At 38.3% G+C, this 24,405-nt stretch overlaps 2 protein-coding genes and 1 long non-coding RNA gene across 4 annotated transcripts in view; 1 reads left to right on the forward strand and 2 right to left on the reverse strand.

The window, feature by feature from the left end:
* pch2 (pachytene checkpoint 2 protein) overlaps positions 1–1,309 on the forward strand; it is a 27,792-nt gene extending 26,483 nt beyond the window's left edge. For both annotated transcript variants that reach the window (XM_076207033.1, XM_076207034.1), the window contains exon 10: positions 876–1,309. In XM_076207033.1, coding sequence (XP_076063148.1) covers positions 876–892 — 17 coding nt within the window. In that variant the 3' untranslated portion in view covers positions 893–1,309. The remainder of the gene's footprint in view (positions 1–875) is intronic.
* Positions 1,119–24,381, reverse strand: Pex16 (peroxisomal biogenesis factor 16). The gene is made up of 7 exons (XM_076207035.1): positions 24,234–24,381; positions 16,713–16,843; positions 15,401–15,510; positions 11,633–11,772; positions 10,831–10,982; positions 7,648–7,751; positions 1,119–6,490 (listed from the first exon to the last, which is right to left on the reverse strand). The coding sequence occupies exons 1-7, from the start codon at positions 24,379–24,381 to the stop codon at positions 6,250–6,252; spliced, it is 1,026 nt and encodes a 341-aa protein (XP_076063150.1). The 3' UTR covers positions 1,119–6,249.
* The window catches only part of LOC143038095 (uncharacterized), a 39,676-nt gene continuing 16,389 nt past the window's right edge, over positions 1,119–24,405 (reverse strand). The window contains exon 2 of the long non-coding RNA XR_012967546.1: positions 1,119–5,299. This is a non-coding gene — a long non-coding RNA (uncharacterized LOC143038095). The remainder of the gene's footprint in view (positions 5,300–24,405) is intronic.

Genomic DNA, 24,405 nt, shown 5'->3' on the forward strand with positions numbered 1-24,405 from the left:
ATATTAATAGAGCATGTGTGAGGGTTTAACCGTCATAAAATACATCAATTTTACTTACTTTTTCACACGTGTCTCACCACAAAGATGGATTGGTGTCACTGTTAGAGCACCCCTATACTTTTTTTCTACCATGGTGTACTTGTCCTGGTGTTCACAATTCCCATAGGATCAGTCACAATTTGGCTGTGTTGATCTCAATTCTCAAATTGCAATTGGTATGTGGAGTGGCAGGTGGAATTAAATGTTGGTGTGGATTTGATGATACAAGAGTAATGGTAAAAGAAGCCAGAAAAGGCAGACACGACCATAAACAAATAAACGTAATCAAACATATTGATTACAAGACATACATTAATAATGAACTATGATAATACACAATGTTGCAGTATAACATAAGCTCACCCAAACGCTATAGTCACTTGGTGAATACATGTAAGATGGAGAGGTGTTAATAGCTTTGTATGTTGGGTAGGAGTGAAAAAAAATCATCAGGATCTGAGTTGGTTGCCTATGCTGATGTGGCATTTTGAATCCTGTTCAAAGGACCTCATAAAATGAATTGCAAATTATCACAGTACAAATAATAATACACAAAAATACATAAAACACACCAAATGATATACAAAACACATACAAAGCAATATATGTATACAAAATATAAAACATTTATCTGTGATAAATGAACTTCCACAATACTAATGAATACTTTGCAGGTACAATATTTTGTCTCATATTTTTATTATTTGTATGGATGAAAATCTAAAATAATACTATATTTTGTGTAGGATACTTAACATTATCCAGATTTTTACATAATATTTGGCTTTCAATGATATGGATATGTGAATGATTACAAAATTTTTCTTATTTCTTAGAACTTATGTCATTATGAGACATGAGGAAGAATTGTGAGGATTACCAACCCAGTGACCTGCATTGATGTGGTGGAAACCTAGTGCTGTGTTTTAGGTTTCCTAAGTGCCTTCTTTGATATCTTGAATTTAATTTTAATTTCTTATCAGTGTACTTGTCTTGGACCACCAGGGAAAATTAACTTGGCATTTGTTTTATTTAATTTTATTTTTATTTTTCTTTCTATGAAGGACAAATATATACCATTTTTATTTTTTATTTGTTTTATTAATTTATCAAGTTATGGTATATACTAGAAAACAATTTTTTTGCCATCTTTGGCCTCTGAAAACAATCTGTGATGTTATGAGCAATACTGCCATTCATGTTTACAACTTAGGATTACTTGAAAGTTTTTGTATACAGACTGAAAAATATTAAAAGTGTTCACCCAAAATTGTCATTTGATTTAGCCCATTTGTACAAATAATTATGATTCCTTATGAAAATCAAGGCTATATAACAATTAAATCTTGCTTGTACATAAAATACAAGCCAACAGACCTTCCCCTTGCAAGGGGCCCAAGTCAAAATTCACCTTGCACCCATCAAACCCCCCTCCCCTCTGCCATTCCTATCTTTTCCACACTCTTCCTTGTGTAACACATTCTTTGTGCATCCAGTGCATCCACCTCATTCTTGATCTTCCTCTCAAGTTCATTCCACCTATTTCTGCTTTCCATATTCTGTTAAGACATTCCTCACTCATTCTTCCATATACTCAAACTACCTCAGTACTTTGATCTACCCTATCTATCAATATGTGGAAAAAACATTGGAAGAATGAACATGTACAAGTCTATCTATACAAGCAGCTCCATGGGAGAGTGATCCAAGTGCCACAGGCCACCAGACCCTGATTTTGTGCTCAACCAGCTGACCTGAGCTTCCCATGGTAACTCGGAAGGACATGAATCTAACTCCCACTAGGCAGTGCAGGAACCTCAGGTCAGCTGGTTGAGCATGAAATCAGGGTCTGGCAGCCCATGGTGCTCAGATCACTCTTCCATGGAGATACTCGTATACCAAGGGCTTTTTCCCACTTACAAGGAAAGTAGCCAAATCAAAAGATAAGTACCCACTCCCACCCATTTCACTCCCATTCATCACCCTCTCCTCCCTCTCATCCGGTCTCACTAATTGCCGAACAAACCGAGAAAAGCCGAACAAAACAACAAAACCCAAACAAGGACGGGTTTTGCTCAAATGCACACTTCTATATATATATATATATATGATTGCATTATTTGAACTATTTTCCTTAAAATGTGTGATTTCCATGTAATATGATCAAAGAGAAGTTACGTTTTTATCCTCCGCAAAATTACCGAACACAGCTATGATTCGTCCAGCCTGCCGTCTATGATCACTGGTGGTATGGATCAAACTATACTCTTTTAAGTTTCTTACTGTTGTGTTAAATTACATGAAAATCACACATTTTAAAGAAAAGAGTTTAAATAATTCAACTATATGCAGTCTATTACTCTAATAACACAACAGTAAGAAACTTGAGAGTGTAGTTTGATCCATACCACCAGTGATCATAGACGGCAGGCTGGACGAATCGTAGCTGGGGTCGGTAAAATTGCAGAGGATAAAAACGTAAGTTCTCTTTGATCATATTACATGGAAATCACACATATTAAAGAAAATAGTTCAAATAATGCAACCATATATATATAGAAGTGTGCATTTGAGCAAAACCCATCCTTGTTTGGGTTTTGTTGCTTTGTTCGGCTTTTCTCGGTTTTGTTCGGTTTGTTCGGCAATTAGTGAGACCCCTCTCATCTAATTGGTTCCAGTATTTCACAGAAGAAAATATGTACATACAGGAGTCCCTCAAATTACACGGATTCGAATAACACGGATTCAATCATACGTGGATTTTATTTCAAAACCATCTCAAATGTAGAGAACCGTTTTAAAATTCGCGCCGAGTCGGGCACGCATACGCACACACGCGGCAACATCGCAAACATTTGTGGTGACTGCTTTCTATTTTACCATATACAGTCGATCCTCATATAACGCGGTCATTATACACTGGGAACTGCTCAAACAAGGGTGTGGGGCGAGGGGATAGCCGTGGGTGGCTGCCTGCGGTTACGTGTCAACCTCCGGGTACTGATGCAGGAGGGAGTAGGGGGGTAGCCAACAAGCTTTAGCTTGTCGCTTCCACTACCTGCGCCGTGCTATCGTGAAATTTTACCGCCCTAACCTGTTGAAGTGTAATGTTTCTTTCGTTTGGAACACAACTAATAAGTCTGATAATGACTGCGTTTGTCGTGTCTTAATTTCTCTTATGAGGTTCTTGTTACTGGTGGTGGTGGTGGTTTGGGAGATCAAAAACAGACATATACATGCTTACACACGTGTTAGACAACCAGTGTATGTTGTTAATGTGCGTGCGTGTACACACAAATACGAACACAGACACACGCACGTACATGCTTACTTGTACATGTGAACACAGACACATGCACGCACGTACGCACGCACATACACATACATACGCCACATACACACACATATACATACGCCACATACACACACACATGTATACGCCACATACACACATATGTATATACGCCCCATACACATATACATATACGCCACATACACACACATGTATATACACACAAACACATACATATGCCACAAACGCCACATACATACACCACATACACGCGCGCACACACATACACATACACATACACATACATACGGTTCTCGGTATTTAATATGGAAAGTCAGCATACGCGGATTTGGTCATACGCGGTAATTTCAGGAACTCAACCCCCGCGTTATTTCAGGGACTCCTGTACTTGTAATAATTTTTTATAGTTTGTGGATAATGAATTTTAAGAAGAATAAACGAGATGAATAGAAAGGGGAAAATGCTGGCATTATGCATAAGCTATTCTGCCACTTAACATTAAATGCTCTAAGAACCATATTTTGGTGCAGAGGTGTGGCATTTACCCCTTTCTATCCTAGACGCCTCAAATATACACTACTATTGTACACATGGAATATACAATAGTAGGGTATATTTATTCTTCAAATTCATTATCCACAAACTTAAAAAAGATCACCTGTTCACATATCTTGTATTACATATTTTCTAATAATCAGGAATACTGGAACCAATGATGGCTGACAGAGTATCTCAGAACAATCATTTATTGGTACCCAAAATGGAATCCACCAAAGGACCAATACTATCACAAGCACTGTTAAACCTATTCACAAGTGACCTTGTAACAATTGCAGAGTATAACAGCAATGCTCTCTCCCATATGGATGACCAACAATCGTAGCCCAGCACACCAATGACGGAACAACTGTGAAAAAATCAAATATTACTTGATAAACTGGAATTGTGACTGAGACAAGAGAATGGCAGCTTCCCCTCAGAAATCATCAGTGACATTGCTTGCCCAGAACAACTATGAATCAAAGAAACACCCAACAGTCAAAGTGAACAGCCAACTTCTACCATTGGGCAAAAACTTAATTTTAGCTCACTTTTGATATGTCCTTCAACCCACATTGTATCAAGGATCTGGCATTGAAAACAAAAAACGAAACATACAGAGATCAATATCAAATTCATTTTGGTTGACAGTAAGAGGCACTAATCACAATATACAAAAAAAAAAAAAATCCTCTACAAGTAGAGGTTTTTCTTTAACAATGACAAAAGATTGTCTGGTCCATTAGGGTGCCCTAAAAAAGTCCCTAAAATACTGACTAAATATATCATCATCAATGAGAGCATAAGCAAGGGATCACATTGTTTCACTTACACCATGGTGCCAGTCCCCAGGTCTCTCCAAGTAAGTTCCCATGCAGCCAACCTTCCCACTCCAAACAATTCTTAAAAGGTTTGATCAACTTTCTCCAGCCATGAATTCTGTGAGCATCACCTTCATCTCCTCTATCAAGGATTGTCTTTTATTACGACAACCCTATGAACAGGATCAACATCTGGGAAATATGCTATATGCCCACATAGCCAGAGTTGATGTTGATTACATATAACAGTGAAGTAAATACCCCAGTGAACCTATCTCCAAAACCTGTGAACACCCTCTCCTGGAGGTGCAGTTCTCTGGACTAGACCCAAGATCATTATCAAGGAGAATTAACAACCAGCACCTCTTCCTCCCCCACCACAGGAAATCCCCTATATACAAAAGTCCAATATAGGATGATTTGAAGGTACAAAAATGAAAAAATGAGAATGATTTTCTCAATACAAAAGGCATATGCTTCAATGGTACAAAAATAAGTATGAGAAAATGAAGAAAATACTGTACAGAACCAAGTTTACCGCAAGTGCCTGCAGCGCCAGTCTCTTCAATATATGTAAGTGTTTAACCTCTTCCCTCCGGGGCACATCACACGTCTTGCAGCATTAGCTGCCCGACGTGCGATGTCTCGAAATAATAATCGCATTATAAAAAATAAAGTCAGTGCTAAATTGTCCGTTCTCTTTCACCCGTGTATTTTGATAACCATAGAAAACTGATGAAGCCAGTTTAGAGAGAATGAAAATTACGTAGGTACAACTACAATAAATATAATCAAGATGGCGACTTCGGCATCAGCGAGTACCTACTTGCTCCTCATGCCGCCTACGTAGGCAGCACCGTATGGAAGTGGTTAAAGGTACATATCCTTTTTGTGTATAGGGGATTTCCAGTACTTTTAAGTTGGTGACACAAATCCCCCACATGAATACAACACAGATACCAATTCAATGTTTCTTTCCAAAGAGATCTATGGGAAGGCCTGAAAAACCACTCCCAGCCACTGTGAGGCTGTAGGTTTCCACTCATTGAAACTTGAGGCAAGAATTATTGCACACAATATGAACACATGAGAAACAAGAACCATACAAGTATGTGTTCGGGTCACCATCCAGCATCAAGACAATACCAATAACGAATAGGCTTGGCCACAGAAACAATGCCCAAGATGGAACCATCACACAGAAGAAACCAAACCTCTCATTTTACACTGCCCCTCCCTATACCCACATAGCACAATTTCTTCCTTAAATGATTCATGGGCCAGTTTGGTGGCTGTTACTAGTTACCAGGAAGCTATGGGCATCCTGTGCGAGAGACCTGAGGCAACAGCTTGACTGATACACAATATATTATAAACATTATATCTATTTTCAAACATAATTCAGTAGCAGTCACTCAACACCAATGTCTACTCAACTGAAATTTCATTAATTCATTTCATATAACTATATCATATTCTTGCCTCATCATACATCTTCCCACTAGACACACAATAGGAAAAATTACAAAAACTCAGCTAGCTCCATGTGTAAGCATAAATCTTCTGCCACTCTGGAATGTAATTGAGAAGTGGCTGACATATGGCCCTTGCAAGAGGGACCCTTCGACCAACCCCATCCAGAAGAATTTTGATCCGTTGATGTGTGACTGTATGGAAAGCAGGAGACCTCACGAGGTAGTAGAGGAGCCCCAGCCAGCGCCGCATCAACTCGGCCTGTTCTTCTTTACTCAGATAAGCTCCTCGATGCAGATGCAAGCTGAAGAAAAGCCATACTTAGTATTACATTATATCCTTATGGATGAAAGGTCATCACTATCCTCTGTCCACTGCTCAGGTCAGAGGCAGCAAAACACAGCACCTCCAAAGCATGGGTTGATAGCCAAAGCTGGTTTACCTGAATATGGTGACCATCCCCTACCTCATCCACAGAATTTAGATCAGATTTGAAGAAGTCTCTTTGGTCCATGTCAATTCCTCCTCCACTCACAACCACTCTCCACTCACATCTATCTCTTGTCCACTCCCTTCCCTACCCTTGCATATTTTGCCCCTTTCACCCACTCCATTCAACTTATTCTCAACTATACCTACATACTTCAGTCACAGATACATAGCATTTCTCCTCATTTTCTCTACTTGAGAGGGGACAAGGCAGGAGGTTCACTTTGTAAATAAAGCAGTGGAGGTAGACCAGCTTCGGCTAGTGGGCCCTGCTGTGGAGGTGCTGTATCTTGCTGTATTGCATCTGACCCAGACAGTGTATGGGGGCAGGGATGCCCCTTCATCCACAACGAACTAAAGAGATTTTTAAAATGGAAGCAAATGGATGTGGGATGGGTGTATGCCTTGGCTGGCTACCTCCTTTATAAGGGGGAAGAAGCCTTTTGGTATACAAATAAATAGATGAATACTTTTCCTGGATAAATTATTTCAATTTATCTATATGTACATACATATTCATATACAAAAAGGCCTCTTCCCCCTTGTAACGGAGGTAGCCACACAAGTCATGCACCCACCCTTCACTCATTCACACCTATCCAACACCCATTTGTTTTCCTTTTTTAGTTCCTTGTGAATGAAGGGCCATCCTGCCCCTTCTCTCCCACCCATTGCCTAGGTCAGAAAAAATTCAGCAAGACACAATACCTCCAAAGCAGTTATAGAAATAAAAAAAAAGGTCAATTGTAGAAAACTTAATAAATCATGATAATGGTACTGTCACATACATTATTTTGTACCAATGAAATATATCTTTTAAGTTATGCATATTTTGCTAATGTTAACTGTAAATACCCATTCATAACTTGGGTATATAAATGACAAACAAATAAGAAAAATACCTTTTCTACCTATGAGCTTATGCTAGAAAAATAATTGATAAACTGGAATATTTTGGAAATTATTACTAACCTGGTCAAGTCAAAACTCAAGGAAACGAGCCAAGGTTTCCATGACATAAGGCCAAACATGTACAAACTTCCAAGATGACTTAAGGGACGGAGGATGTGGAGAACCTGTTACAAAAGAGAACAAACTCAAAATCTTCAGTAATTGTTGTTCTTCTGGAAACATGTACTGTGTTACACAAACAGTACAAACTAAAATTATTTTTCTTGTACATAAAAATTCATCAAGAGACACTGTAAACTTAATGAAGTTTGGCCTATATTTTCAAGTAGAAATCGATGGTAATGGGACCAATCAATCAATCTGGTCTCTTCTCGAAGACCCATGACCTCCAAGAAACTGGCAACAGCCTCCTGTCAGGACCATAAATCACTTAGAGAAGAGATATTGTGTTGATGTCTAGGTATTGTTAGTGTGAGGCATACTAGTATGAGGTGTTCTGTGTTTTCTGTATGGTGGTTGCATCTGGGGTAGTTTAAATCTATGGCCAGGCCTATTCTGTGTTGGCACAGTCTTCATGATGGATGGTATCCTGATGTGATTCATGTCTGGTGTGGAATGGCTTTCTCAAAGGAACTTACATCTGGGGGTTGTTGTTGTAGTACTGGGTTTGATGGTTTGGTAATGAGAAACTGTTGAAAGTTAGGTTGTTGTTTCTCCTGTAAAACCCAGTTTAAAAATGTCTGTCCTTTTTATTCTGTCTTATTTTTAACCCCCATAATAACAAATCCTGTCTATTTTTCCACTCTTTTCATTATTCTAAAGATATCTATCTTATCACTTCTTTCTCTTCTAGGTCAATTTATCCAATCTCTCCTTGTGCATTTTATCAGCCAGCCTAGAGATTATTCTAGTGGACACCCTTAATACATTATTTTCTTGTACAGTATCTTTCTTTTTGTGTGATGACCATACCAATACTGTGCTCCAATCTTGGGGGGTCAAACAAGATATCCTTATTTTCTTAAGAGAGTTCAAGGAAGGCAGGGGGTAGGAGATGGAGGGAGGGATTGGAGAGTGTTTGCATGTGGATATTTAGATGCAGCCCAAAGGGAACTCTCCTAGTCTACCCTATTTTCTGCAGAATGGGAATGGAGAGAGGGGGGTCAATTACATGAAGCAGCCTTGTTGTGGATGTACTGTGTCTTGCTACATTGCTTCTGACCCTGGGCAGTGAGTGGGAGTAGATGCACCCCTTTTGACTTGGCTACTTCCCTTATGAGGTGGAAAAAGCCTTTGGTATATAAGTGATATAGAAGAGACTGCAAAAAATAGTGAATGGAGAGATCAGAAATGGACATAGGAATGACACTGCCTGAAGGGATTGTACTTGTCTACTCCGAAACTTCTTATAGAGTGGATTAGGATGGAGGTCACCATATAATGGTGCAGCAGGGGTAAACCAATTCAAGCTGTGAGCCCCTACTGTGGAGAGCACTCTGTCTCATTGCATTGGCTTTGACCCAAACAATGTGGCGAGGAACAAAGATGACTCTACCCACATTGTGCTGAGATACAAGTGATGGATGGATGTAAATGGGTGTGTGGCTGGTGTGTTAAGGCTCTGCTACCTGCCTTTGGTATGTATGTATTAATACCACAAACAATTGTCTTTCATCCACATATTCCCAAGAAACTTATTATATATACCAAGACCTTTTCTGCCTATAAGGGGGGATGACAAGTCAAAACACATACCCAATCAATTAATCAATCCATTGCTGCTGATCTCTTGCAGAAGACCTACAGCCTACATATATCCAATTCATACACATTGAAACCCATATAAAACTCATAACAATAATAAAGCCCATATGATAATAAGTCATAAACAATAAATACCCATCCCATCACAGCACTTTATGGAAAAAGGGGCATATCATCCCCCCCCACCACACTGCTGAAGCCAAGGGCATTACTTACAGCAAAACTGGTTTACACTCACTTCATCATATGGCAAACCCCATCCTCATCCACTCAAAATAATTAATAGAGTAGATGAAAACATCCATTCAAGCTGTTATCATTTCATCCATTCACAATCTCCCTCCACCCCTATCTTTTGCATTTTTTCTTCCTTGCTCAACAGATATACTTCCAATGCCTTCTATGCTGCTGGAGTAATTTGTGCACTGGTAGCATAATCAGAAGCATGCTGGTCTTGCATTTGCTTAGTTGTGAGTTCAAATCTCACACTCCTCTCAAATTCCCAGCAGTGACTGTTACCTGCCCTAACAGTCCAAACACATAGGGCAAAGGTGACAGCTTCAGCCACAGTTGCATACCTCCTGACTTAACCACTTCCATATGGTGACGCCTACGTAGGCGTCATGAGGAGCAAGTGGGTATGCGATGATGCCGACGTCAGCGTCTTGATTATATTTATTGTAGTCGTACCTACATAACCTCCATTCTCTCTAAACTGGCTTCATCATATTTTCTATGGTTATCAAAATTCACGGGTGAAAGAGAATGAACAATTGAGCACTGACTTTATTTTTTATAATGCGATTATTATGACGCAACATCGCACGTCGGGCAGCTAATGCTGCCAGACGTGCGATGTGCCCCGGAGTGAAGAGGTTAAGCTCCTCACCTTCCTTCATCCCATCCATCCACCTCATTCTTGGTTTTCCTTTCACATTCACTCCATCCACTTCTGCTTTCTACAATACTTTTGCTAGTCTTTCTTCATTCATCCTTTCCAAAACCAACTTAGCACTCTTTGATCTACCCATATCAGATTGTTCTCTCTCCATTCTCACCCTTTCCCTCACCTTTCACCTCCACTCTATCCATTCTTGCAACATCTACCATACTTTTCAAACACTTCATCTCAAAAATATTTAGGATCTTTCTGCCTCCTTCAAATCCCTTCAGTCTTCACTCTATACAAGAGTATCTGCACACACTCCCTCATACAACCTCCTCTTTGCATTCACTCCATGGTGTCTATTTCTCACAACACTTTTTATTTCCCACCATTTACCTGCCTCCTTTACTGTAATTCACCTCCACTTCCACTCCTCCATTCACCACATGTGACCCTAAATATTTAAAGCTATCTACTTCAAGCTTTTCATCTTTTAAATTCATTTCTATCCCACTATCCTTATCTCTCTTTGTATATTTCATATATTCTTTTCGGTAGAAATCAAAAGAAAAAGGTAATCTGAATCTACTTACTTCAGCCGTAAGCTGTTTTTTTGACAAAGTGCGAGGTACATCAGGACTGGTTACACTTCTTACAGTAGGGGGAACAAAGGTCCGCTGATGATGAGGTGGAGCACCATTTATGGTACGAATGACACGACCTGATCTGGGGAGACGCATCACTTCTGTGAAAAATAAAAGAACAAAATATTGAAGGAAGAAAAAATGCCTAGATAAGATAAATCTGCTAGCCGAAATATAACTGTATGACTTGCCTACTCACATGATCCCCAAGATAACTCTGAATGTGCATGCCCAAAAGGTTAACCATGTGAGATATGGCCTTATCAAATTATGTATACCAGAAAAGATGTGGTGTGGTAATGTGCCCATCAACATTAATCCAATCCATATTGTCACTATATGCATGGTGAAGCTGGGAGGGGGGACTGTAAATTAACATACAAACATGTTACAAAATTAAAGAAAACACAATATATACCCATGTTTAAGTTAATCCCTTTTTATCAAGAAACTAAGGGCTAAGATGGGAGGGAGGGTGGAGGGGTGTGGAGTGTTTTCAGGGATGGAATGGGTGGGAATGATTTTTATGCCTTTTCCTTTTTGGCTACCTCCCTAGTAAGGAGGAAAAAGCCTTGGTATATGTATGTATCAAGAGACCCAGCAAAATCTGGAATATATGTTTGTGTGCTCATAAAATTAACTAAGTACATAAAATACATGAGCAAATATGTTATGCTTAAAGAATAATGCATAGCGTTCTTTACTGATAAAATCATATTAATTCTAGTGCAAATGTTCTTAAACCTCTCACCATTTTCCTGAAGATGACAATTGTTATTGTATCCCTGTTTCATCAAGGCATTTGCAGCTCTTCGGTTCAAAGGTCGGACTGGTGGTGATGGAATCATACCAATCTTGTGGTTTACCAACAGAATGAACCTCCATACAGATCTGTTCATATGAATATAGTTCATACAAATTAAAAGTAAAGCACTGCATAGAGCAGAAACATGTAACATAAGAGAGGAGGAGTTTGAATGTGTTTGAGATGAAATGCCTGAGAAGTATGGTAGGGGTTACTAGGCTGGATAGAGTGAGAAACAAGGAGGTGAGGAGAAGAACGGGGGTGGAAAGGGAGTTGAGAGATAGGGTTGATGAAAGAGTATTGGGATGGTTTGGACACATGGAAAGAATGAGTGAAGAAAGATTGTTAAAAGAGGTGTGGAAGGCAGAGGTAGAAGGAGTGAACATGAGGGTGTGACCAAGGATGAGATGGATGGATGTGGTAAAAGTAGTACTGGCAAAGAAAAAGTACAATGGCGAGCCACAAAACTGATTCCAAATATCAAAAATAAATTATATGAAAATCAACTAAAACACACAAATCTGTTTTCCCTAAAAAAGCGTAGACTCAGACATGACTTGATACAGGTCTTTAAGATTCTAATGGGAATTGACAACATCAAAAGTGACAAAACTTTCACACTGAATGAGAATCAGACAAGAAACAATGGTCTCAAACTGTCCAGAAATACATTTAATTTGGAAGTGGGTAGAAACAACTTCACCAACCATGTAGTTAATGAATGAAATAAACTTCCTGCAGAGGCAGTGCTATGTAGTTCAGTTCAAAGCTTTAAGAATCGTTCAGATAAACGCCTAAGCAAGATTCTGTAATGCCTGCCATTTATTATCATTTTTTTCGCATCCGACCTAGTTATGGACCAAAAGGTCTCCTGTCGGCATGCTCCTCCTTTGTAATCCTTTGTGAAGAGGGGAATGTCTCTTGAGGAAGGAATGGAGAAGACAGAAGATAGGGATGAATGGAGAATGATTGTGTATGGATGATGCAGTGATGCATGGAAGGGAGTGGGTTGGGTGGGAGATGCGTGGATGATATTTTTTGATGCAGCCCAAAGGGATTTCTTCCCATCTTTTCTTTTTCTGCATGAGGGGACAGAGAGGGGGGTCGCCAATTAAATGAAGTGGCTTTGCTGTAGATGTGCTGTGTCTTGCTGCATTGTTTTTGACCCAGGGCAGTACACGAGATACAGGGATGACCGGTCATCCAGGAGGAGCCAAGATAAGACTGAGGGAGGAGGGTGAATGGGTGTGGAGTACGTGGGGATGAAATGGGTGGGAGCGGTTTTTATGCCTTTGTTTTTTTGGATGCCTCCCTTGCAAGGGGGAAAAAGCTGTTGGTATATATACAAGTACATCTGTACATGACTTTTTCAACCAATTAGCTGTTACCCATAAAATGAGGTAGCTTCTCATGAGAGAGAATAATCCCTTGCTCTCATCACACTTGTCCCTTTCACTCCTTTCTACTTAAATCACATGCACATTCATCCCTTTCATTAATTCGTGCTTAACACGTGAAATAGAGGGAGGGAAGAGGGTGGAGGGGAGTGGAGTATGTTGGGGAGGGAATGGGTAGGAGTGGTTTTTATGCTTTTGTTTTTTGGCTACCTCCCTTATAAGGGGGAAAAAGCCTTTGGTATATGTAACATATGAAAATTGAATTTTTTTTTTTCACTAATACACCTAGGTCTCTTAATCCAACACTCACCAACTGCCACCTGTGTGGACATTTGGGCCCAGGGCATAAACCCATTTCAGGAATTGGCCCTGGACATAAGACACCATCAATTCCTGAAGTGGGCTTATGTCCTGGGCCCAACCATCCGCACAAGTGGCAGTTGGCAAGTGTTGGATTAAGAGACCTTGGTGTAATCCCAGCTAATCCTTGATGTATCCCTTTCATGGAACTGGGCATCATCTTATACTGCGCATTCTTTGAGAGGTTTACACTTCTCACTACAATAAAAGAAAATGCTAAGATTGAGTAAAAGAGAAAAGACTATTGAACTAATAAAGCTTTGGGAAGGTTGGTTATCTAACCAGCAAAATCATACAGTTAACTTCAAACTTTAGCAACATCATGGAGTAAAAAAAAAAAAAAAAAAAAAAGAGGAAAGAACATAATAGACTGAAAGAAGAAATAGTGAAAACTATTACAAAAAATAAATACATACATACATATACCGATGACTTTTTCCCCTTACAAGGAAGGTAGCCAAAATCAAAGGCATAAATCTACTCCCACCCATTTCATCCCCACAAATTCCACTCCCATTCACCACCCCTCCCTCCCTCTTTTCTTGGCTCCTCCTGGATATCAGGTCATTCCTGCATCTTTCCCACTGCACTGGGTAATGCCGCGTCCACACGGTCGAGCTGTGCCTGGCAGACTTTGCCCTTACCGGACAAAGTCCGCAGACTCTGCCCGTGAAGTGTCCACACGGCTGACGATGGTGGTTGGAGGTTAGTTGGCCGCAAGCAGAGGCTGGGAGGGAGTGGTTCAGTGCGGTACGATAACCATGGTTCCCACCATACTTGGAAAGAAGGTAGCACTTTACAGCATTATAATTGCTGCCTGCATTAAAAAAAAAGAAGAAGAAATCACGGAGACATGTCTGGTGCCGGGAGTGGTTACAAAGACGTGATTTAATGGGAAGCTCAGTGACAATCCTACGTGAATTGCAGGATGAAAATGAACAATTGTTTTGCAATTACATGAGAATGAACATAAGCAGCTTTTCTGTTCTCCTTTCGAAAGTGGAGCCATATATACAAAGGCAAGAGACAAATATGAGGAAAAGCATAGCACCAATAGCACGTCTTGTCGAGACCAGTACACACTAGCACTATGTGCGGACATGGTAAAGGTAACTTCCGTCTGTACTGAGCGGGTTTGCTAACTTTGCTCGCACCTCACCTCGTGCGTTTGGCAGCGATGTCAGCCCTCCATCCACTGCCCGCAAATGGTGCCGGGAACGGACAGTTTGATGGTTTGCCCGATGAAATTGCCCGTTGTCGAGCAAAGCCTTTGTGCCCGGCGGACAGTGCTCGACCGTGTGGACGTGGCATAAGAAGCAATGTAGCAAGACACACCACATCCACAACAAGGCCACTTCATTTAATTGGCAAACCTCCACCACCACCACCCCCACCCCTCCGTCTCCTGATGCAGAAAAAGACGGAGAAATCCCTTCAGGCTGTGTCAAAATATCATTCACACATACTCCCTCACCCCCCTATCCCACACCCACATACATAAATACATATATAAATAAAATGAAATAGATAAATACATAAATAAATAAAATTAAATAGATAAATAAAAGTTTATTTCTTATCAAGGATGGAATATATTACTATTGCAAGCTGGAGAGAGGATCACATTATTTCCTGGAGGGAATGTTAGGAAATCATTTGAATGTGATAATCAGATAAAAAAAAGATGTGTTAAAGCTAGGTCAGTACAAGAAGGATGGTTCATGCCTTTTAAATTTTCACGACAACATCCATAGTTTTCCAATTAGTTGGTTATACATGGGTAAATAGTATAAGTATGCATACAATATACCAAGTAGTACTTGTAGTTTCAAAAGAACACTGAATCTGTTGTACCATAACAATATTTGACTCGTACAAGCTAGTTCTTATGCTATCTTTAATATAAATATGTAATATCCATGCTTTTATGGCAAAGAAATGAAGGAAGACTACTAACTTGATCAGCTGAATTGAAGAAACAACAACCCATCTTCCTATTTCTCCCCACACCTGGACTGCTGTTATCTCAAGTAAAACTTCAACATATTCCAGAATAGTAAGGAGTACCTGTCACAAATCATATATAAAAATTAGTTTCCACATTTCTTTAATTCATACAATATAAAAATATATGTTATTACTCATCTCTGAACTTTCATTTCTTTCAATGCTATCTGTATATAATTTTTTCTACTTTTATAATTCTCTTTTCCTACCATAGTCATTCTCCTGACAACTCCACCACCACAATTAAATCCTACCGGGAAGTGGAGGAGGAATGGGGATGGTTCAAGGAGGGAGTCACAAGGTGTGCAAAAATGGTGTATGGAACTAGGAGGATGGGAGGAAATAAAAGGAAGGGTAGTGAGTGGAGGGATAAGGAAACAAAAAAGTTTGTATAAGAGAAGATGCAAGCATTCACAGGTTGGTTGCAAAATAGGACAAGAGAATCATATGAGAGGTACAAAGAAAATAAAAGAGAAATAAAGCATAAGATAAAGGAGACAAAGCGGAAAGCAGATGTGAAATGGGGTAAGAGTATGACAGAAAATTTTGAAAGTAATAAAAAGATTTTTTGGAAGGAAATTAAGAGAGGAAGAGGAGGCAAATCAAGCAGAGAAGAAAAGGTAAGAGGTGCAGACAGAGAGATGATAAAGGAAGAGAAGGCAGTAAGAGTAAGATGGACAGAGTATTTTAGGGAGTTGCTATGTGTGAAAGAGGATAGGGAGGGAAAGGTAGTTGCAATGAGAAGCACTAAGAAAATGACAGTGATGAGTGAGGAAAATGGAGGAGAAATAAGGAAAGATGAATTGAAGGCAGTTGTAAAGATGATGAGAGCAGGTAAGGCACCTGGGTTGGATGGGTGTCATGCAAAATACCTAAAAAAAAAAAAAAGGAGGTACAGTGATGGTGGACTGGCTGGTGAGTGTCGTAGGACTGGAGGAGTGCCTGTATAGTTCCACTTTACAAGGGAAAGGGCTCAGGACATAAACCCACTTTGGGAACTGGTCCAGGACATAAAATACCACCAATTCCACAAGTGGGTTTAGGTTCTGGGTACAAATGTCCACACAAGTGGCAGTTGGCAAGTGTTGGATTAAGAGACCTAGGTGTATATTTCAATTATCGGTTTGGCACCTGGGCAATACTGGATACCTCTTTTAGTCTTATATAAAAGCCTACACTTTCCAACTGTTCTCCATTAAACTCTACCATGAATGAGAAATAAAATTACTGATATTCCACTATCAATGGCAGATCTAACTTACTTTGACCGTACTTCCTTGTTCCTGAGTAAGTTTTGGTAATGCACTTCGAATAAGAAAATCATTAAACAATTCAAATAGTCTGGATCCTGAGTACACCAGTTCACACAAAAGGGACGAACTTCTAAATCGTCCTGCAAACAGAAAAGAAAGCCTTAATTAGATTGACTATATAAAAAGGAGGTAATAAATAAACACAAGTTAAATCAGTGTCTCATCAGTGAACTGTTTTAAACAGCTACATTTCTTGTAAATAAGCATATATATATCACAGCCTCTTTTCCCCCTCATAAGGCCTCTTATGAGTTACAACTGTATAAGCTTTATACAGCCACTTTGGTGACACACAAGCAGACCAGAATAATATAACATTCTTTTATGTTTGATGATTAATCTCCACTCAAAAAAGAATGCTGTTAATTTGTAACCTCTACATCCCTCCTTTCTGCTGCCTTCTTTAAATTTCTCCTTTACCATATATATATATATATATATATATATATATATATATATATATATATATATATATATATATATATATATTATATATATATATATATATATATATACGCATATGTATATATATATCCGAGAGTTGACACCTTAACGTGGTGGATAGGCTTGAGAATCTTAATGACTACAAAAGCTATGTCGATAGAGAGACAATCTCTGCAGGGTCACCCATATCGAACAGGTTTTGTAAGAAAGATCAGACAAAGAGCAGCTCACACGCACAGTCGCAGGACCCACTGCAAACTGGCACGTCCCAGATGGCGAACAGGGAAACTCCTCATAGATATATGGGGTACAGTCATAATGACGGTGTGGACCATTGGGCACCCTATGGATATAGGGCTTCACCAAATATAATGAATAAGGTGACACCAGAGAAATATGTCACCAGAAACCAGTTGGCACAGAGATGAGATTACTGCCAACCCCCCTTCATAGCCAATATGAACAGCACAACCAAAACAAAACCGGGCATTCCTGTTGGATCATCATCTCCTAAAGGTCCAACCGCATTGCCTCATGTGCTTACGGGCAGTGTGCCACCGAATGTGAGTAAGCACTGTCCAAGCAGATCCAAGTCTTGGACATTAAACAACATGAAGAAAATGAAGATCTATACTTACAACATAAGAAGTCTCACAGATCACAGGCTGGAGAGTTTAATGGAAGAACTAGACAACATCAAGTGGGACATCGTAGGACTGAGCAAAGTCCGAAGAGCGGAAGAAAAGCTGATACAATTACAAGATGGTCACCACCTGTTCTACTATAGAGGTAAGGACAAAGAAAGATCTAGTGGAGTAGGATTCTTAATAAACCGAAAGGTTGCAGGTAACGTAGTCAAATTCAGTAGTTTATCAGACAGGGTAGCTTGGATTGTGATAAGGCTGTGTAAAAGGTACACTCTAACAATAGTTCAGGTTTATGCACCAACTTCACAGAGTTCAGACGAGGAAATTGAGTCCTTCTATGATGATTTAAGTCAGGTAATGGATCAAGAAAAAAGTAAGTACACGTTGATAATAGGCAACTTTAATGCTAAACTGGGGTAGAAGATGGGAGATGAGACATGCATTGGTAAGTTTGGAGTAGGCGAAAGAAATGACAGAGGCGAGATGTTTAGTAAATTTTGCAGATAACTACAACATGAGGATAATGAACACTTTCTTCCAAAAGCGTGTAGGTCATAAATGGATGTGGAGAAGTCCAAATGGAACAACAAAGAACGAAATTAGAATTCATATTAGGAGATGAGGGCAAAAGCATTAGCAATGTTACAGTAATAAATAAAGTCAACATAGGTAGTGACCACAGAATGGTAGGTTGCACAGCTAAATTCAATTTCAGAGCCGAGAGAAATAAACTAATTTTAAGAAAGAAAATAAGACTTGCAAAGGTTAAGGATAATAAGAAGAAATTTCAGTTAGAAATTAAAAATAGATTCGAAGCTCTAAGAACTAATGAGGACACTGTGGAAGATATTAATTTGAATTTAGTGAATATCATTAGGGAATAGGCAGAGAAAGTAGGAAGTACAAAAAACATTAGAGAAAACAAATACTCTCGTGCTACAAATGACCTTATTAAAAGAAGAAGGACCATGCAGATTAAAAGTAGGAGAGACAAAATAGAAAGAGTAGAACTACATAAAGATAGAGAAAAGAAAGGGAAACATGGATGAAATAGAGGAAACTATTCGGAAGGGTAAAAGTATTAAAGTGACCGAGTGCAAACATGCTTTAGGAAGACAGCAAATGATATGTTTGAAAGATAGAAATGGAGAAATAATTAAATGTAGAGACAAAATGGTAAAAAGGGTAGAAGAATTCTACCAAGAGCTTTACTCGTCGAAGACCGTAGTTGAATCAGTAAATTCATGTGCAGACGTTAGTAGTGTACCAGAGATTACAAAGGAAGAAGTAGAATTTGCTCTAAAAACTATGAAATGAGGAAAAGCACCTGGGGAAGATGGTATATCGATAGATCTGTTGAAAGACATAGGGAAATTAGTTCATATTAAATTAGCTCAATTGTACACCCAGTGCTTACGTCAAGAAAGCGTTCCTGATGCATGGTGCAATGCTATAGTGATTTTGCTTCATAAAAAAGGAGACCAAAAGGACCTTGGTAACTATCGACCGATTAGCTTCCTATCAAATGTATATAAAGTATTCTCCAAGATACTTACAAATAGACTAAGTCAAGTTTTAGATGGAAACCAACTGAGAGAACAGGCAGGCTTTTGAAGCGGATATTTGACCCTAGACCATTTGCAGGCGATAAACCAACTAATCGAGAAAACGACAGAATACAATATACCTCTGTGTTTAGTTTTTGCAGATTACGAGAAGGCCTTTGACTCGGTAGAACAAATAGCAATAATAAACTCGCTACGCAAGCAGGGTACAAACGAACAGAATGTAAAAGTTTTAGAAAAGATTTATGCAAAAGGTACCACTATAGTTTGACTACATAAAGATACAGAAAAGATCAAGATCGAGAAAGGAGTACGGCAAGGCAATACAATATCACCAAAACTATTTACAGCTTGATGGAAGATATTTTCAGAAGATTGAGTTGGGAAAAGAAAGGTTTAAAGATTAATGGCGAATATTTGAACCACCTAAGATTTGCGGATGACATTATTCTTATTTCAGAAAGAGCAGAAGACTTGCAAGATATGCTGAGTGATCTAAACAAGGAAAGTGTCAAAGTAGGTTTAAAAATGAAAGTAAAACCAAAGTAATGTTCAACACAAAAGTTCAAAGTACCGGGTAAAGAGATTGAAATTGATGATGAGAGTCTTGAGGAAGTTAAAGAGTATAATTATTTAGGCCAGATGGTGAAAGTGACAAAACATCATGATAATGAAATAAAAAGACAAATTACAATTGGTTGGAAAGTGTTTGGTAAGTATAATAAGATCCTGAGAGGCTCTCTACCTTTATGTTTGAAATGTAAAGTTTACAATCAATGCATTCTACCAGCAATAATCTATGGGTGTGAGACTTGGAAACTAATTTACAAAGGATTACAAAGGCGGAGCATGCCGACAGGAGACCTTTTGATCCATATCTAGGTCGGATGCAATGGAAACAAAACTAAGGACAGCACAGAGGAGAATGGAGAGATCAGTGATGGGAATAACGCTGAGAGACCGAAAGAGACCAAGTTGGGTGAGAGAGCAGACTAGAGTGAAAGATATTGTGGAAGCAATAAAAGAGAGGAAATGGAATTGGGCAGGTAAGTTGGTGTGAATGACTGATGAGCGATGGAGCAAGTGTGTTACTGAATGGACACCGCAAGATAGGAAGCGTGGAAGAGGGAGACCAGACAGATGGTTGAGAGATGAGATTGAGAAGTTTGCAGGAGTGATGTGGCAGAGGATGGTGCAGTCGTGTGAATCATGGAATGCTATGAAGGAGGCCTTTGTTCAGCAGTGGACTCAGGATGGCTGATTTGATTGACTGATTGATATACTGATATATATATATATATATATATATATATATATACATATATATTATATATATACATATATATATATATATATATACAGATGCTCCTCAACTTACGTTTTAGTTACGTTCCGAACGGCTGAACGTAAGTTGAAAATGAACGTAAGTTGTTACTGTACTATACATCTGTAAATTCTATTGCCGTATCTTATAAAACACCCCTAAATCATTAATTATACACATAACATTGTAAAATAATAACATTAATTTCAAATAAATTAAATTCAAGCAACATAAATTGAGATGGTGGAGGAGGAGGGGAAGGATGAGGAGGAGGCAAGGCATGTTCAGTTTGTCGTTAGTGCAATGTAAACAATGGACGCAGCGTCACGTGCAAGTATCATTTGAACTACGGAGAGCGCGCTAAACTAAAAAATTCACTCAAATTTTTTTTTACAGTCAGTTCAAACGTAAAATCGAAAAAACATAAAACGAATGAACGTAAGTAGAGGAGCGTCTGTATACATATATATATATACATATATATACATACATACATATATATATATGTATGTATATATATATATATATATATATATATATATATATATATACATTGCAGAAAGCACAGGGAAAATAAAGTCGGAATACTAAACATTTTCATCTATTACAACATCCTCAGAGTATAAGAAAGAGAAATATAACACAATATTTATACAGAAATAAGAAAACTGGGGAAGGTTATAGCCACATAAAACCTTTGGACAATATACATACACACACTTTCATATACACATTGAAATAATAATAGTAATAATAAAAAAATAACCATGTGGCCGACACGTCCACAGGACATCTGGCACAATTAGGAGCTATGGTACTGTACAATCCTATTATGAAATTATCTAGTTTAAATAAACCTAAACTCAAGTTGATATTATTATCAAAATTGTTCTTTATAAAAATGGATTCAATGATGTTCCTTTCTAAAACAGAATCACAAACAAAAATTTGTTTAACATTGTCCCAGTCAATATTATGGTCTGTGTCCCTTACATGGACAAAAACCCCACTAGACATTGTGTGTATGTATATTGTCCGAAGGTTCTATGTAGCTATAACCTTTCCCAGTTTTCTTATTTCTATATAAATATTGTGTTCTATTTCTCTTTCTTGTACTCTGAGGATGTCATAATAGATGAAAAAATTTAGTATTGCGACTTTATATTCCCTGTGGTTTCTGCAATATCATTTAGTCATGTGTTATTGTGATTATTTTTGCAATATATATATATATATATATATATATATATATATATATATATATATATATATATATATATACTGTATACAGTTGAACCTCATTCCTCAAACTTCATCAAATTGAACCATCAGTTCTTGACCAAAAACTTTGAGAATTTTCTGCTCAGGTAGTTGACCAAAATATTGGTTCTCAACCAACCCAGAGAAAACGGAAACTAGGGCAAAATTCAATGTTTTGTGGAAAAATATCACCTAGATAAAACTGTATCCAGCAAATCAATAAACTTGTTTCAGTCCACAACCAAATCAGTTCTAGAACAGTTTTCTAAAATGGCCTCTCTTAACCCACTCCATCACTTTCATGACTGCCAACTTTTGGCATATCACTGCTTCAAACTATCTCATCTCTCCACTTTCTGTATGATCTTCCTCTTCCACATTACAACCTAAGTCTCTTAATCCAATACTCACCAACCACCACTTGTGCAGATGTTTGTGCCCAGGACATAAACCCACTTTGGGAATTGGTGGTGTTATGTCCTGAGTCAATTTCCAAAGTGGGTTTATGTCCTAGGCCCAATTGTCTGCACAGGTAGCGATTGGTGAGTATTGGATTAAGAGACCTAGGTGTATCCATCTCTCAGCATTCAGTCAGTAACACACTTGCTCCATTGCCCATCATTCTTTTGCACTAATGGCCTTGCCCAATTTCATTTCCTCTTTTTTACTTCTTCCACAGTATCTCTCACCTACTCTTTATATTTTCTTTCTGTAGTTGCAGATTTATGGTATGGATTTTATGCTCAATAAAGCCTTGAGATAAGGCTTATGTTTTCATCACAATTTATTTAACATAATTATCCTATTGGGTAGTGGTATTGAAGTCAACCCAAGGACCAAGTTGACCACCACTACTGGTAAAGAAAAGACTACAACATAAAACATCTACTAAAACAAAAAAGGTTAAACACTGACTCCTCCTTAAAAGCTGCTCAAGAATGGATGTATAGTCTACAGCAGTGGTTTTTAACTTTATTTCATAGCGACCCAAAATCTTGTCCAGATCAACCATGGCAATCCATACCTTCATAAACATTTCTGATTTGTTTAGATTTTAAAATAATTGTGTTCAATTAAACTATCTACGTCAACCTTGGGTTGCAATCCAGAGGTCACTGGTCTCAGGCTTTTGAAAACTTGTTGAGAACCCTACCTCTAGAAAATCATAAACAAAGTCCTCTTATCAATTCTTTATCATCAAAAATCTATGAGGTTATTCATCAAGAGATATTATCGGTATCCTAAAATCATACCCACGTATAAAGATTTTGCATGCTATCAACTTGGAAGTTGCTATCAGCAGGTTGATCAATCCTAATAAAATATTCTAAGGTTGACAATTCTATGCAAGGACTATAACTTCCAGACAATGACAGCTGTCCAGTATTGTAATGGTATACCTATCCTTTAGATATACATGAAGTGACAGCAGTGCAGTATTGTAATAATACAGTGAGTCCTCCTTATCCGGTAAATTCAGTTATGGTATTTGGTAATTACTACCCTCAATTCTATTTACAGTAAGAAAAATTCACAGATACAGTATCCGCTAGATATTTTGAAGAGGAAAGAGCAGGGAGAAGGTACGTCTGCCATATCCTATTATTACACATTATAATGGATTCAGTATACTGTAATTTCAATTTGCAGTAAGGTTTTCAGGAACACGTATGTACCGTATAACGAGGACCCATCCTTAAGATGTACATGAACTGACAACTGTGCAGTATTGTAATGATACACCTATCCTTTAGATGCTTAAGATGTACGTGAACTTGTAGTCTTTATTTAGACATCCACTGTCAAAGTTAACTTGGAAGTCTGCCTCTAACTATATTATTATTATAATGGAATAATAAAAAAAGATCTTTTCTATAACATAACTCTTTCATTAGCCTTAATTCAGTAGAATCCATGGTGATCAGCACTCAAGTGGACATTAGTCTCTAATCATAAAAGAATGTTGCCTATGACTGATCCACTGGGGCGTCATGTGACTAGGCCTAGCGTTGATTGCAGAGGAATATAAAATAATATAATCACATAGGAAATAGGAATGAAATTAAGTGAAATAGCATATATGATGGTTTACATGTGGAAAAACATACATTAAGTTGCGTATCATTAAACAATAATGTGTATGACGAAATCTAAACGGTCAAACATGATCAAAACAAACAGTGATAATCATAATAATGCCAGTGCAATACATAAATGAATAGAGATCAACCTGCAATTATATATGACCCCCATTTAACAATTGCTTCCATTTCAGCAGCGCTGTGGGGGTTCTCCATGACCCATTTCTTGTAATATGTAGCTATTTCTTGTAATTTTCCTAATTCCATCGTTAATACGGCTTGAGTTTGTTTTTTCATTTGGCGCACTGCCTTAAATCTTCA

This window comes from Oratosquilla oratoria, chromosome 23 (assembly GCF_046742065.1).
Source record: "Oratosquilla oratoria isolate Oo_2021 chromosome 23, ASM4674206v1, whole genome shotgun sequence".
NCBI lineage: Eukaryota > Metazoa > Arthropoda > Malacostraca > Stomatopoda > Squillidae > Oratosquilla > Oratosquilla oratoria.

Excerpts from the sequence above, each read along its gene's own strand:
- Pex16 (XM_076207035.1), bottom strand. The coding sequence starts at position 24,381 with ATGAAAAAACAAACTCAAGCCGTATTAACGATGGAATTAGGAAAATTA. Across the intron at positions 15,511-16,712 it reads AACAAGGAAGTACGGTCAAA|GTACTCCTTACTATTCTGGA; the intron begins GTAAGTTAGATC and ends GATTTGTGACAG. Across the intron at positions 11,773-15,400 it reads TCTTCAATTCAGCTGATCAA|ATCTGTATGGAGGTTCATTC; the intron begins GTTAGTAGTCTT and ends TCATATGAACAG.